Source organism: Podarcis pityusensis (assembly GCF_964106645.2).
Source record: "Podarcis pityusensis genome assembly, chromosome: 1".
Taxonomy (NCBI): Eukaryota; Metazoa; Chordata; class Lepidosauria; order Squamata; family Lacertidae; genus Podarcis; species Podarcis pityusensis.
The window spans coordinates 98,645,348-98,662,116 of record NC_138028.1 but is presented as its reverse complement, the minus strand read 5'-3'; the positions used below and the strand labels follow the sequence as shown (position 1 = coordinate 98,662,116).

The following is a 16,769-nucleotide window of genomic DNA, read 5'->3' as shown; positions in this document are numbered from 1 at the left end:
GGACCTCCTGCCGGGCGCGCGAGGCTTGCGGACACTCGCCCCAAGCCTCGCGCGCTCGGCGGGACCTCCTGCCAGGCGCGCAAGGCTTGCGGACAATCGCCCGAAACACGGGGAGCCCTCCGGAGGGCTCCCCGTGCTTCGGGTGACAGGCTGCCACCCCAAGCCTCGCGCACTCGGCGGGACCTCCTGCCGGGAGCGCAAGGCTTGCGGACACTCGCCGGGGCTGCAGGCTGCTGCCCGCAAGCCTTGTGAGCCCGCGGGAACTCCCGCCGGGCTTGCAAGGCTTGCGGATAGCTTCCTGAAGCCTGGAGAGCGAGAGGGGTCGGTGCGCACCGATGCCTCTCGCTCTCCAGGCTTCAGCGAAAGCCTGCATTCGCCCCATAGGATGCACACACATTTCCCCTTCATTTTTGGAGGGGAAAAAGTGCGTCCTATGGGGCGAAAAATACGGTAGATCTTCCAAATCTAGGGAGGGTTTTTTGTGGAGTGGTTTTACCACGAGCTTCTTCAAACATGCAGGACCCCTCACTCACAAGGAGACATTAATCACCACCCTGGTCCAGACAGGGAGTGATATGAAAAGAGCTTTTTCACTCATGGAAGAGCAGATCTGTATCCAATCCAATAAGCTTTCTTTCCTTCAGGTCACCTGAGTTAATTACCAGCTATTCCTAAGCTCAGTTGTTTTTTAAATCATTTTTACTTTAATAAACATAACACTGCTGTTAAATGCAATCTGTCATGCCTCTCAGAACATTACACATTGTCGCTTTTATATTCAATCCATCCATTTGTTACATTTACTTTACCCCACAATACCAGTGTTGTGATTGAAAATTCTACAGCACTCTACCTAAGATGATAAATTCAATTAGGAAAAAAGAGCTGATTTTCTGTAGGCTTGCACTTGAATGCTTGATACAAGAGGGATGAACTCAACAATACTGAACACCAGGTTTTACAAAAAGCAGCTACTTAGTAAAATTAACTGAACTGCCATGCTGGGTCAGTAGGCTTTAACTACTTACATCTTCACACTCTCATGTCGATGGAGACAACAACATTAAGCAATTACAGGCCATGCACAAATGGATGCATTCTTTACTGGCAATAATTAAGTTCTCTCACAGCCATTTGTCACTCTCTTAGGAAGTGGATTATATTTTCTCATGGATCTTTAACTTTATGCTCCCTACAGACTGAGAAGAAAACAAGCATTTTGAAGAATTCAGAGCTAGGTTGGAGAGCTTTCCAAACACCTACAAATAAATTTGAATGGATGTAAGAAAATGGGAACTTCAGGACAGATTGTCCTTCAAGATGGCTATTGGATTTGACTTCCCTACAGCCAATATTAAACTCTCAGGGCAATGCATCTTGATATCCACCAAAAGTTAAGCCTAATATCCAGCAGAAGCCTATGGAATTGTTACCTGAGTTCAATATAGGAATAGTGTCTATTTATTATTATTTTTAAATCTCTTTTTGCATAGGTTACAATCTACAAACCACTTACGCTAATGTCCTTTAGCCATCAATATACCTACTTGTGAATCACATTATTGTGTCCTATCAGCACTGTTATAAACTGGCTGGGGGAAAATGATGGATCTCGAGTTATAATATGAAATATTGTCTCTCAGACAACAGGCACAAATTAGTAAAGAGCTGGCAAATTATGTTTGGCTTAACTAGTATAAATGAACTGATCATTTAAAACAAATGATGGTCCCAATTACAGATGCAAGATTGCAATATTTATTCACCTTTAGCAAGGCAGTGGCATTGATCTTCCAAGAAGACAAGACAAATTAGCATCCCTTTGGACCATTCACCAAGTTTGTAAATGGAAAAAAAAATTCCTTACAATCTAATCTCAATCAATAGAGCAAGTGCATTCAGGAAAATAAGCTTGGAAAATACCACTGGAGTCTGATCATGAAAGATATAGTATCTCCAAGATCCACTGATTGGAACCATGCGTGAAGATACTTCTATGGTTACAGTAATGAATATATCCTAACTACCAATTTGTGGGAGCCTGAAATGCTGTGTCGTAAGCAGCTGCAGTTGGCTGCTCAGAGAATGGAGGGGCCTGGGAATTGACTACAATGCAGAGGTGTAAATGTTTAAATAAACATGGCCAAGTTCACCCAACCTTTTCCATCTTGCCTCTTTATTTCTCTGTGTGGTTGCAAAACTTGCAGCCTTGGCCCAATTAAGTTGCGATGGGAGGCTTGCAAAAGAAAAATGATGCAATGAGTGGGGAGTGCCACAGTAGGGTTTGTACAAAGCTGAGCACCAACTACTGCAAATGTTACCATTATTGCACAGGGCAGTGATGGCCGAACTTGGCCCTCCAGCTGTTTTGGGACTACAACTCCCATCATCCCTAGCTACCAGGACCAGTGGTCAGGGATGATGGGAACTGTAGTCCCAAAACAGCTGGAGAGCCAAGTTTGGCCATCACTGGCATAGGGTATTCATTGTAGGTAAAGGTGCTTTTGGCTTGTTTCTCATGATAGCTCTAAAAGACTTGCCAGTCCCAAAGGGCAAAGCAAGGAAGGCTCTGGAACTGCTAGAAGAAGCCACATGGGAGCCAGCAATGAGCCACAGAAAAATATTGTGTTTATGATAGAACCAGAAACAAAAGGCTACAGAAGGAAAGTCAGAAAATGCAGCAAAATGAAGATGGTTATTTGCTCTAAAAACATGCTTATTCAGAGTGGTGCTTTTTGGGGGGTGGGGGGCTTGTTCCTTCTACTTTAAGAAGATCCATAATGTTTGAAAACCAGAAATGTTCCACTTGTGTGATTACCAATATTTTTCATCCTTTCATGAATTTAAACCCTTCTATTTCTGAATGTGAAGCATTGCAGCTGTACACCCCAAAGATCTGAGAAGAATCCTTTTCTGTCTTGTTTCAAAGGGTCTCCAACAAAGAAGTCAGCTGTTACATATTTATCATCCCATTATGTGGCTTTGATCTTACCAATTTGACTCACAGAAATGTTTGGTGGAGAACCTACAGATCAATAGATGAACATCCCAACAATGTAAATTTCACACCACCAGGTTAGAATATATTTATTCCCTGCTGTGAAGGTATGTCCTTTATCAAGTAAATTAGGTCATTCATGAGAAATATTTATTTTGTACTAACCATTTCCTTTGGGTGGGGGGGGGGAATCAATACACTAGATCAGTAGCTCTGTATGTTATCCTGTGACAGGCCTGCTCCCTCTCTCTGAGCAAACAAAGGTCTAAAATCTTATTTACTGTATCACCATCTTAAGATTTCTTGAAGTGCCCTTTAGATATACCTCCAGCTGTGTGAAAGCTGCTGTTTTTTGAATCAATCCCATGCGACTATGGGCTGTATCTGAAGCACACAGCCACATGTGCAGGGTCCAGTCATGTGGGTCTTTCTCACAGAATCAATATCATACATTTGACTGTCATGAAACCAGCTCTGCTGGCATGGTTGCAGCTGTGAGGCTTAGCCCCAGTCCCATGTGATAAATTCATGAAAGAGCTGCTGTCACACAGCTGGAAATTTACTTCAAGGGCACGGCTGATTAATGCAGTGGACTTGGGTCACATTTTAGCCTACAGTGGCTTGTAGCAGTTAAGTGATCACTGTTTTCTTCTGCTTCTTACATTTTGGAGAGAGAGAGAAAATATGAAAAAGAGAAATATACAAAGGAAACACAGGGAGCCATTTAGTTCAAAATTAAAGGTGGGTCTCTAGTAGATGTCAGCAGTGGAACCCACATTTGAAACCACTGAAGGTCCAATGTAGACATTACAGTTCTAATCTGAGTGTCACCCCTAGACACTAAACTTATATTTGATCCAGGCAAATTAAGCCCAAAGCCTACAAATTTAAATTGGATAATTAAATAAACATTTAAGCCTCTCTCACCAGAATCAGTAGAATTCAAAAGGGTTTACACAGCTGGTGACAACTTGCCTTCTAAATGAACTAAATTTTAGAAACTTTCTGTATGTTCTTTGTACTCAGCGAGTTACCTGGATCACACATTAGGTCTTAACTTATATCCAGGTATGAAAAGCACTCAAAGGAATAGTCCTGCCTTTGGAGAATACAACCAGTGAGACTGCCCTAATGGAGATGATAAGACTACAACAGTGCAAATGAGAATCAAGCGCTTGCATTACGCCCCGCCCCACACGCTGCTGAAGGTCGGTTTTGTTCTGTTACTGTATTCAAGTATTCATACAGCTAATATATGCCAATTTATTGTTTTCTATATAATTTGATCAACAGAACAGACAGGTCAGAGTTAAAATCAGAGTTAAGGCTATATCATGGAGGACTGCCATGTCTGTTGGGCAGGGTTAGATATACTTGCACAGGTTTCTGTGACTCCAAAAAGCTTAGTGAGCCCCATGTTTAACCTCTGCACCTTTTGTATTCCTTAATTAAAGCAATAGGTTTTACACAGAGAATTCCGTATGTGGTTCCCTCTACAGGTACTTCAGCACTGGTAGGACCTTGGGCTTTATTTTTCAATCTGGCCGCGCTCTGCACTATCTGCCAGTTCTTTGTTCTCCACAGACTTCCATGAGGCAGGAAAACTCTATTAACTTTTGAACTCTTATTCATGACTTTGCCAAAGCAATGCAGGATTGCGCTCCACAATACACCCGAACAAAGTACATTACAAAAATTGGAAAGAAATACAGTATATGATATGCTTTCTTGGGAGTGTGTGTGTGTGTGTGTGTGTGTGTGTGAAGGAAAGTGTCGATTTTTAGCACTTTTAAATTTGTTGTACCTGTGGCATCTTTTTAGATTGGTTGGATATATGGCACACTCATAGAACTAATCAAGAAGACCGTGTACGCCAAGCTTCAAGCTTCAAATAGCTCAACCGCTGCCATTTTTATAAACCTTTAGAATCTTGAGTCTTGTAATGGTGGAAAGTTGTTTTTCCTGCTTGCCTTAACTACAGGACTACTGTGTGTATCTGAAGAAGTGTGCTTGCACACGAAAGCTCATACCAAGAACTAACTTAGTTGGTCTTAAAGGTGCTACTGGAAGGATTTTTTTATTTTGACTACAGGACTACTCTTGTAAGCCCGTAATTTTAATATAATGAAGTGGATGGGTGAACTAGTCTTTACTGTTGCAGGACGCTTAAGTGAAACAGCTCTCCAGTATTTCCAGTTTAAAACACAATAAACATTTGATTAAAGTTACTTACCCAGATAAATGCATGGAAATTAACCAATGTCAATACGCCAGGGTTTCATAATTAATTTCCAGCATTCCAGAAACTGGCTGTTTTGGAACACTTTTAATAGCTTAAAACTAGAACATACCAAAGCCTTACTTTACGCCTTTGATAAAGCAAATAAACCTGGTTTTCCTAGTTTCTTTGTGTCAATCCATCCCCTCCCCTTACTTTTAAGTGGGTAGTAAGTTTCTGAAAATTTAGGGAAAACAAAGAATGTGTCACAAGGGCAGCTATGTGTAGAAAAGAAATTGAGGCAAGGGCAATCCAGACAACCCCAAAAGCCGTAGAAAGCAACTGATGTTACAGAAAAAGTAGAATCGCTTAATGAAGATTCCTCTTGCAAATGATCTGCTGTATTTGTGGGAGGCTCAAACAGGTGACAAAAACAAATCCTTCTACATAGTGACAGAATAGATATCCTCCTTCAAACTGACGGCATAGATAATCAGCTTGCAGCAGGTGGACTGCTCAAGAGGGATGATGAGGGCAAACCATCTGCCCTAAGATAGACTTGCTTTGCCTTTGTAAACAAGTCAGTCCTCAGCTGTGATGCCACGCTCTTGCTATCTTACATCTCTGTACAAAGCCATATTTTGCAGGAGCAGTAGGCATAGTGAAGAAAATAGACAAAGATAAATTATTCATCAGGCATCTGTCTATCCTCTTGCTTTTCTTCAGAATATAGAAAATTATTTGATTCTTGGACCTACTGCAGAGAGAGAAAGGAAAAGGAAAGGGGATAGGAGAAACAAACCTTTCTGACAATTGTCTGTTGTGAGAACTGTTTGAAAGTGGGGTCTCCAATTTTCCCTTTACAATTTAGCTATCTATCTGTTATGAAAACCAGGGTATACGCATCTTTATAAATTGGAACTTCACCAGAAATTCTTATGGGCTTCCCCATATTCTAGTCTGATTCTTCCACTGCAGTGAATGGTAAAGCCTTTGAGTACACCATTAGCTTCTCATTTGTGCATGAAAGGGACAGCCAAATCGTTATCCATTCTGGATCCTTTAGAATCGACAGCATAGATCAGGGGTTGTCAACCTATTTGGTCCACGAGCACATTTGCAGAACAGAAAATAGTTGCAAGCATCACCCCCCCCCCCAATTCTATTGGCAATAAGAGAATGCCTCTTTCAAGCCTAATTTCAGCAAGGGGAGGAGACCCCCTGGGCACCATGGACAGCTCCTGCAGGCACATGTGTGCCCATGTGCACCACCTTGGAAACCCCTGGCATAAATGTGCAAACAAATAATGCTACCTCCAAGGCTCTACACTTCTAATTGTAGAATCCGGAACCCTATATCACTGCAGTACAACCTCAACCTTCTTTTCATCATTTCATACCAATTATTTATTTATAGGTAATACAAGTAATTTCTAGCATACCTTCCTTTAACTTGTGTGTTTCCTCCAGTGTGATCTGGGCACAGTATACTTCCCGGACCTGTACCCCACCTCCACAAAGGGCTGAATGCTTATGGTGTCGGGGGTCCTGCTGTTCTAGGAGGAGAGTGACGTCACATCCTTTCCATTCAGATGTTCTCCATGAATATCTTGCAGAAAATCACAAACATTAATTCATGTAAAAACGTGTTTGTTATAAGTAGCTAACAAATTATTGAGGCTGCAATCCTAAAGACACTTGTTGGGAATAAATCCCATCAAACACAAAAGGACTTACTTTGGATTCCTCTGCATGTCTCAGTATTCCCCAAATCAAAACGCAACTGCCAGAAAAATTGCTAAGGGAATAAAATTCCCACAATACTTATAGTTTATCTGTAAATAAGAAAAGCTATACATTTTTCTTTCTTTTTAAAAATAACTCTGAAGCCTGACAAAAACACTTTAAAGGACTGAATAGAATCCAGCTGGTGCCTTTGTGCTCAAGAAAGGGGCTTTTGATCCAGTGGTTGCTGTCATTAATAGATGAGGGACAATATTTGTCCATTTGTTCTCCCCTCCGTAGTCTTCAGTACCACCCAAAACAGTTTCATGATATTAGGATACACATTCAGGCATGCTCCATTTCAGTGTGAATTAAACAATTATACTTAACATGAATAACATGGGGGACTTTGTCAAAAGCCTTGAAATCAAGAGACACTACGTCCACAGCATTCCTCTGGATCCACTAAGCTTGTAACGCTATCAAAAAAGAAATGAGATTCGTCTATTATGACTTATTCTCGAGAAACCCATGCTGGGTCTTAATAATCACAGCAGTCTTTTTTAAGTGCTCAGAGATCAACTGTTTAATTATCTGTTCTAGGATCTTTCCTGGTATCAATGTTCACTGGTCAATCAAGCTCACTGGTCAGTAGTTACCTAGGTCTTCTTTGTTTGCCCACTTTCAGTCCTCAGGGACCTCACCTGTTCTCCAAAAATTCTCAAAGATTATAGGCTCTGAGATTGCACCTGCAAGCTCCTTTAGTACCCCTGGGTGCAGCTCATCTGGCCCTGGAGATCTGAATTCATTTAAAATAGCTAGGTGTTCCCTTACTACCAACAGGCAACCAAAAGCACCAACTCAATTCCACACACTTTCTCCATATCCCAATAAACAAGAAACTACTAGTGCTGCCGTTGGTTTCATTTTGCTTATTCAAAATATTTGTATTCCATAATTTAACTATGGTGGCCTTTATGGCACTTGACAAAGTCAATTTAAAGCACTATAATATACCAACAATAAATGGGCTAAAGAGGCAGGGAGTAATGAGGCACACAGCAATTAAAAAGCAACGAAATTACCATTAAAAGCTGAAGAAAACAATGCAAACTTAGTCTGAGATTTAAGCAGTAATAGTGTAATAAAATATAACATAAATCTCAGGCTACATAAATATATGTGTGTAAAATGCACACACACCCTTTTAACAGCCCTGGGCAGTACTAGATGGACTCAGTTAGACCCAGGGTGATCTGGGATTCCTTCAACCGAATCCAGGTAAATTCCAGGTCAACCAGAATAGGCTTGGGATCTGGCTCAATCTGGTGCACACTATTGGTGCTACTATTGATTAATTATTATGAGCACCAGTGCTTCAGACAGTCTTTCATAAAGTAAAATATTCCAACAAATTGTTCCAGACTCAAATTATTTACAAAAATAATAATAATGGAAAATGAAGTTGATGATTACACTTCTCAGCATCAGCTTAAATTATCCAAACTATCAGCATCTATTTTGAAAGGTCTTTAGAATTCTGTACTGCATGAAGATGCTTACAAAAATACTGATTACTTCTAATTCACAGTACTTTTTAGATGAACTGTCATTCTCTCATTTAAATACACACTGTTTTGTGTGCAGTTGGGAAGACAGACAAAATTTATTATTAGGAAAAAGAAAAGAACAAACAAAGGAACAGAATCTCTGCAAGACAGCCTTCTTACATGACAAATATGACATTGTCCTCCCACAATACATAAAATCAGAATAGGAGGTGTAACTTTTCGTAGGTGTAACTTTAAAAAAAAAACACCCCTCCTTAACGTGGCTTATCTTTTCTTCCATACAGACAATTTCAATTCTGAAGTAGTTAGCTGAACAGCAACAAGGCAAAGTACTGTGTTTTGTTTCCCACATTAATGTCACATTTCTCAGGGCTAAATGGAAACCGATTTATAACACCAAATGCTTAAGGGCAGGTACACACTCTCATTTAGTCACTAACAACTCTTGCTTTAAGTAGATGTGTGTTGATTTAAATTAGTGTTTAGGCAAATAAGCAAAGAGTCACTGCAGGTGTGAACCCCATTGAAAATGTTTAGCATTGTTGAAGCACAGACGGACAGCAGAATCAGGACTGTGTAGCACATTTCTAAACTAGAAAGAGAAAAACATTAAAATGGTACAACAAAGTTTAGGCTGAAATCTTATGGGCCATCGGAGAACAACTCAAGGGGCCTTAAGAGTATGGAGAGTGAACTTTGTGAATGAAGAAGAAGGTATGCCCACAGAAGCATCCTCTTTTCAGCTGTGGAAACATCTGTAGATGTTTCGTCTCCTCCACTGCCAGTGCTCTGATGAAGGAGACAGTAAAAGGGAGATGTTCTAGGGACCTGAATCAAGGTGGATCCATGGAAGCTTCAGATTTGCTAAATGCAAAGCCCTCCCTCTCCTGCAATGTGCTGAAACTCAGGCAGGCGCCATTGCTATTATAAGGGAGCAGGGGAGGCATTCATGGTGAGTTCTGACACCTCTTTTTCTAGAAAAATAGCACTGCTGATGCTGAGCAGCAAAGCACAAACAAGGAAGGAAGTCTGGGCATGATTCTTTATGTTTGGTTAACTGAATTTTCACATAACAAGTGGGTGGATAGCGGGACCTGTGTGTATATGACAAAAGTAAGCAGAGAAGCACTTTCTAGTTAACCCACAAGTATGGAATATTGATGTAGATCTGTTTCAATCTCTCCATGCCCCTCAACCGGAAAGCAAAAAAAAAATACCAGACAAAAAACCATAGATAGGAGGTTGGAGTGTCATATAGAGTGGTACTGTGTCATACAGAGGATAGTCTTCTGAAGTCATCCTCTAGCTGAAGTGCTGTCTGGCCCAAATCTGATGATGATCATGATTATTCTCTGCTCATCTGACTGGGTTCTTTTTAAAGACTAAATAGCATAAGAAGGGAGAGCAGGTTAGCACTTGGACAGCAGACTTGGCACATAATCACAGTCTTGCTTACACCAGTGGATCTCTCTTTATCATAATTATTTATAAAGTGGTATCTACACATATGCACGTTTATGCAAATCTGTACCCTTCTTTTTTAGCAATGCGTTTCATCTTTGGGGTGATGTGCAAGTGGCCACCCATACAACACATCAGACACAACAAAATACTTCAACCTTGGACCATTGTTCATGCCTCATATTTTATGTCTCCTGCTATTGATAAAAACTGTAGGAAGATGCTGCAGATACAAATCTCTTTCCTCACTCCTTAGCTGGCGGCTGGTATATTTCAGTCACATGACTGTCATGCGTAACAATGCACTGTGCACAGAGAACAAAATCAGTCATGCAATCTACCCTTTTGTCTTACTGATTGACATGAATTGGGGATGGAAAAGTAAAAATCAGCATACAAGAGCTCCCTCCCCCCCCAAGATCTAATCAAGCAACAAATGTAAGTGCCCTCTCTCTTCTACTGATAGCAAGACATACATGGATGATGAGCAGGCTGCTGATTTTGAAGTAACACAATTGTATAGTGCACACCACACTCACAACCTCTGCACTGTTTTCCCCCTCAGAAAGATTTCCTAAGTATTACACCACCTGTTTCAGAAGAGCCAGGAGCAGATAGCAAAATTCAGGGCTCTTTTCAATACAACAATAATCTAAGTATATGAAACTTTTAAAAGGCACTTGAAACTACAACCACTCAAGAAAAACTTCTACCATTATGATAGAATGAAGACTCTTGAAGCTAAATCACCAGATAGAAATTAAAGAAATGAACTAAATACGAGCACCAAGCTCAACAATGATATGACCAATCCTAAGGAAATATATCTATTATAGGGTGGCCATACATAGCCAGAATAGGGCAGTGTGAAACAATGTCCGGGCAGAAATTGCTGAAATGTTTGGGAAAATCCAGATGTCTTGCAAAACTGAAAAAAGCCCAACAACTTTGTCCAAAGAAAACCAAAACTAAACTTAATGTGTCCAGATTTTCACTTTTTGAAATATGGCAACCACTAATCTATGATAAGAGTAGAAGCCACTTCTATGACTTCTATGACAAGCTACAAACTTGTCTGCAAAGGATCCAACCCCTTGCCTGCATACAAGACAGTATATGCACAGTTGTGCATATTAGAAACTGCAGGGTGGGGTGAGGTGGGGGTGGCAGTATAGAAATCATTTTGAGCATGCTCCTCTCTGCATTTGGCTGGGTAGCTTGGAAAATGACCACATTGTCTTCCTTATACACCTTTGCAAAGCATAGATGCCCAGCATGCTGCTGTAGCAGCTTCCATTCTGTAAACATGAATCTGCATGGCTTCTAAACCCATAAATCTAACATTACTGTCTGAAAACAGTGCAGCTGAACCACCCTGCTACATGACCAGCTGCTATAGGTGACTGCTGTTTGTTTGTTTGGTTAACCATGTCAAACTGCATAGCAGGTTTCAGTTAAATACCCCTTTCTGTTTTCCCACTTTCTGCAAACGAGTAGCTAGATTTCTAGCCTACTACACAAACCTTCAATTACATTCAAATCCTAACGTGACTTTCATCTTGACAATCTTCACATTTCCCTGGGGACACTTTCAGACATAGCAACAAACCATAGTTCGTCATAACAAGAAGGCAATGCAGTGAGTCAAGACTGCACACACCTTCCTGTACACATGGAATATAAAGTTCCTGGTCAACTTCACACCAAGTACCCTGCAGATCTGGAGTTGGATTTTACATGGTCACAACCTCCCCTTTGATGCCTCTGTCCCTTCTGCCCACCTTCTGTGTCACCAATAGGGCTGTCAGGACTGATGCTGCTGGGAACGGGAATAAAAGAGGCAGACCACAGAGAGCAGCTCACCAAAAGCTGTTGACTTCCTGTCCCTATAACACAGGAGCAATGATGTCAGGTGACCTGTTTTTGCCTGCACAGCTTGCTCAGTGTTCTCTTAGAATTGACAAGCAGCTAACAGTTGGTTCTTGGCAAGCACTGTGCAAGACGCTTTGCAGGCACCGCCAATCAGCTGACCAATCAGCAAAGCATCTTTCATCCAAAACCCACCTTAACCTGCCATACACCTGATGATTAGGTCTGTGGGCTGGCAGTCCCACCCAGGACCATCTAAGATGGTCGAAGACAAGCAATTTATGTGGCTGTATTTCAAGTCACTCTTGCTCTCGGTGCTGACAGAGGGAATGGAGAGAGTAAAAATGGGGTTCTCTTTAAAAGATGCCACAGAGGGAGTCAGAGAGAGTGCACTGTGACATTAACATATGAGAGTGCTGGAGGTGAAATAGTTGAACAGGTTACCCAATCAGAACCCAGGGGGGTAGAGTCAGAGGGACTATAAAACCAGCTCTGGGAGAGGCGAAGGGAGGAATTCGTTGGGAGTTGAGTGGTTGGTTGAAGTGGGAGAGATTTGGGATAGAGTCTGTGGGTAGGTTGAGTTCGTGTAGTGAAACAAGCTGAGTCAGGAACAGTTAGGTGCTAGGAAAGCAAGTAAATAACTGAGAGGTGGTTTAGTGAGTGAGAGCAGGTAGCAGAAGTTATAGGTCTGGATAGGCACCCCATGATTGTAATTGACCAATACTGTTTATGAAACCAAACACTTGTTAAACTGCAATAAATAAACAGAAGTTTATGTTCCAATTTAACCCTGACTGGACTCAGTATTGTACCAGGTAGGGCCTGGGTGGTGGCAGCGAGAAATAAAGTGGTGGCACAGGGATCAATAGATGGTGAAACGTCCGGGGACCCTGTGTGATCGCCACACGCACATGCATGCACATGTAAAGACATACACACAGATGTACAAACAAATCTGCACTGAGGCATGTCCTTACTCTGCGCTCACAGGGCCACAGGCCAAGCAAGTAATACCAGATGAACAAAAGTTACTAAAACATCCAATGTATTTGAGGTTCAGACCCCCTTTGAATAAAGGGAAAATGAAGGCAAGGATGTTTAACAGACCACTGTATTTTAATATTTTGTTGGAAGCCGCCAAGAGTGGCTGGGGAAACCCAGCCAGATGGGTGGGGTATAAATAATATAATATGATGATGATGATGATGATGATGATGATGATGGAATCTACCTTGGGCATGGATGAGCACGATCACCTCCTCCAACATTGCAGGCTTCCCTTTCTTCTGTTTCAGGACATTCTCGGCCGGCTCCTACAGCAACATGCTTTATACTCCGAGTTCTAATTCGGTATCCTGGTGAGAGATCCCCTGAGTGACAAGTCTTTGAACAGGAGCTCCATGAAGACCAGTCTGATGTTTCACAGTCTTTAGGCATAACACAGGACTGAAAGGTCAAAGGGATGGTTTCTTGCACACAAAGGCTGTGATAAGAAAGTATTTTGTTAACAACACCACAACAACCCTGAAGCATTCTCTCTTATACCTGGTCTGTGATTAAACAGAAGCAGGAAGACTATGAAGCATTCCGTAATAGCCAGATCTGCAAGTTACATTTTACCAAGCCTCCATTGGGAAGAGAGAAACCCAAGACATTCCAGGGCCATGGAAAAAGCAACAACTCCATGTCTGGTTAAAATTAATGTTTCTTTAAAATTATGTAAGTCCACAGCTAGCTTTCAAGGGTGCTAGCACTCCCCTCCCACTCTCAACTTCAGGGACGCCAATTGCAACTGTTTGCATGGCAAAGCCAAGCCACTGCTTGGAAACTTTAAACAACCTAGGCAAAAGCTGCATGCAAATGCAATATAGAAGACACCTCCACTAATGTGTTTATTCCCCAAATAAATAAATAAATATCTAAATCATAAATTTCATGAAATGAAAGACAAGCTGAAACGCCCCCTTTCTTCATAATGTCTCATGATGCTACATTTTTAAAACAGGATCACAGTGTTTAATTACCCATAATGTGAGGTTAATTACACTAAATGTAGCATAAAATTGCAAAGGTACTAAAGGGTTGTTTCTGCTTTGCAGATGGAAAACTAATTTAATTGATATTTGGTCTGTGTGAAAATCTGAATAGGATCTTTCAGGTATTTTATTTGGATACAGGAGGGGCGCTATTACTAGGTGGCATGAACATGCCAACAGAGGTGACCACAAAAGTGATTGCCTCTGTTTGAGTGCTTGCAGCTTCGTATCGAGGCAAATGGGATGGAAAGGTCCCAGTTGAGCTCAGAATAGCAAATCTCACCACTGCTGCTACCTCCCATTCCATTGCTTCAAGGCCTGGTAACTGACCCTGGATCACGCAAAGGAGGCAGAATCAGGGATGGGCATGGGCAGAACACGTGGAGTCTTTTTCCACCAGGGACTGCACTGGGAATGCCAATCCCCAGTAGAAAAATGACACTACTACCATCCATATCTGATCCAAGGAAACAACTTTCCACATTCCTGTTCCCAATGCGGTAAAGGAAAATGGTGTCATCAGCACTTCTAGCCAATTTAAAAAATGTAAACTGGTGAAGCTATTTTAACACTTTTCTTTTCCATCTGTGAACCATGTTTCAAGTTTAACTGGTATATATTGAAGTCAACTACCGAAACTCTTGGTGCAACTGGTGCAAACAAGATTAAGGCAAGCTATATCTTTGAACCCAAGTACTCTTTCTCTAACCAATAAAAAAGATCAACTTTTCGCCTAACCAATGCCCCCTTAAAAGATATAGCATAATAAACAGCAGGTCCTTAAAAGGCTATTTCAGTGGTTGTACAAGATGTTCAGCAACATTAAAAAAAAACACGCACATCACATGCGATGACCAACCCATTGAGAAGTACAGATTATGAGAAAACACTGGGAACAGCCTGAGAAACTTATGAGCACAATTACTTCAAAAACTTTTAATGTTTTTCATATCACCAACTTAAGCCAAATATCAGTGCTAATATATTTTATATTTAACTGTTCCAGAAGAACAGTTTTTTCTTCTTCAGGATTTCCTGTTGAGGCATACTCTGCCAAAAATACAGCAGTGTTGCTCCACCTCACTCACCATGATAGAAGGATTAATGTGGCCTGTATGGTAATAATGGAAGTACAGTAATGAACCAGAATAATATTGTTGCTAGCTCAGGAAACTACAAATTATTCTCATGGATTGGCCTGACCAGAGATTCAGTTGCATGAAAGGAAGAGTGCCGAACACAGCACATCTCTGAATGCAGCAGTTGATTCCCAGAAGTATGTATGAGTACAACAACATGTGTTCCAGCTATTCTGCGCCTGTGAATTGCCACTGAAAGTGGGAGCCATTAACTAGGTTTAAGATGTGCCAACTTGAATAAAATATGGTGGGGGGGTAGGTAAGCCCTGCCCTGTATAGTCGATCACATGACGTGATGTTCGCACACCATATGAATGGCAGGCCCTCTCAAATATTTTATTGGAGGCAGTGAAGACCCCTCAGCCCCTAGGAGTTGGCTCCTATGCTGGGCTGCAATTATTTCATCCACAAAGATGTTTCTTCTTTGGATGACTTACATATGTCTGAACTGGCTCTCAATAACCATGGAAGCTCTGGAAATAAATAACTATCTGCTCCCTTTGATGGAAGAAAACTTGAATGCTGGTTGAAAATCAGCAAAACAAAACCTCATTTAAATTGTAGTTTATATGCATACACCACTACCAAAAGTGTCTCTTCAACATGAGAAACTTTAGTGCTAAATGAGACTACATGTAAATGAAACCAAAACACTGTACATGGCAAAATGCACATTCAAAACTCAAGAAGTAGGTATTTTTAGTAGCCTTTAAAGCATACATCTCTTAGGAATGAAGTTGATCTCTTACCTCAGCATAGCATTCTTCCCATCACTTCTCGTACATCTCACCTGCCTTGTTTGGTAACCAATTTCTATATCCCAAGGCTTGGAACTGTAGTGTGACCTAGATCTATGAAAACTCTGGAAATTCTCCACCACTTGAAGTTTGAAGGAGCTTCGTTCTGTGGTTTCGGAACCAAAATCCAGCATAGTTCTCCCAATCATATTCATTTCCTTAAGGTGAGGCATCCGACACTTACTCCAGGGTCCAACTTTAAGACTGTATGTATATTCCTCTTCCCCATGAGGACAAGACATCCAAACATCGCAAACCCTCGATTCAGTTAGATTTGGGCATTTGGCTCCACCATAGAGTGGCGGCGCAATAACAGAACGGGTTCTGTGTTGTAAACTCTTTCCACAGTGTCTGCCACATACAGACCAGGAGGAAAACTCAGACACTACACAATCCCGTGGGCATGGTATTAGGCAAGCTTGTTCCATAGGTGGCTGAGGGGTAAAATATTCACATATCTCATTCGCAACTACTGTTCTGTTCAACTTCTGTACACATTGTACCTTTCTGTGTTGTAATCCATGCTGGGCTGTTACACATGCCGAAGTTCTTGGTCTGACTTCACCAAGGGCAAAAGGAACAAGAACACACAGGTGCCATTCTGAAACTTCCCACTCAAAGAGTTCAAGATGCCAGTCACATATTTTAAAACAGCTCCTCTGGCTTTCAGGTCTGTCACTTTGTTCACAATTTGAATGATGGGTTGTCCACCCTTCAGAATGAACACACCAGACTACTCGGCTCTGAACACCGCCCGAACCACAATCACCTATACATCGTCCCCAATGACCTAAAAAAAGGAAAGGAAAGGAAATCTTTAAAAATTTGTTAAAGTTTGCATCTATGAAGGGAATAACTGGCTTGACGTGTAAAATGATTTCTGTCTCTTTAGAAACCCCCATTTCTCAAATTCACCATCCTTCACTAACAGAAAATGGGGAAACACAATGCAACC

At 41.3% G+C, this 16,769-nt stretch overlaps 1 protein-coding gene across 11 annotated transcripts in view; it reads right to left on the bottom strand.

Moving 5' to 3' along the window:
* Nucleotides 1-16,769, bottom strand: part of THSD7B (thrombospondin type 1 domain containing 7B) — a 646,019-nt gene that overhangs the window by 213,614 nt on the left and 415,636 nt on the right. For all 11 annotated transcript variants that reach the window (XM_081005543.1, XM_081005546.1, XM_081005545.1 and 8 more), the window contains 3 exons: nucleotides 15,767-16,604; nucleotides 13,074-13,325; nucleotides 6,659-6,825 (listed from right to left, as the gene is read on the bottom strand). In XM_081005543.1, the coding sequence (XP_080861669.1) occupies nucleotides 6,659-6,825; nucleotides 13,074-13,325; nucleotides 15,767-16,604 (1,257 nt within the window). The remainder of the gene's footprint in view (nucleotides 1-6,658; nucleotides 6,826-13,073; nucleotides 13,326-15,766; nucleotides 16,605-16,769) is intronic.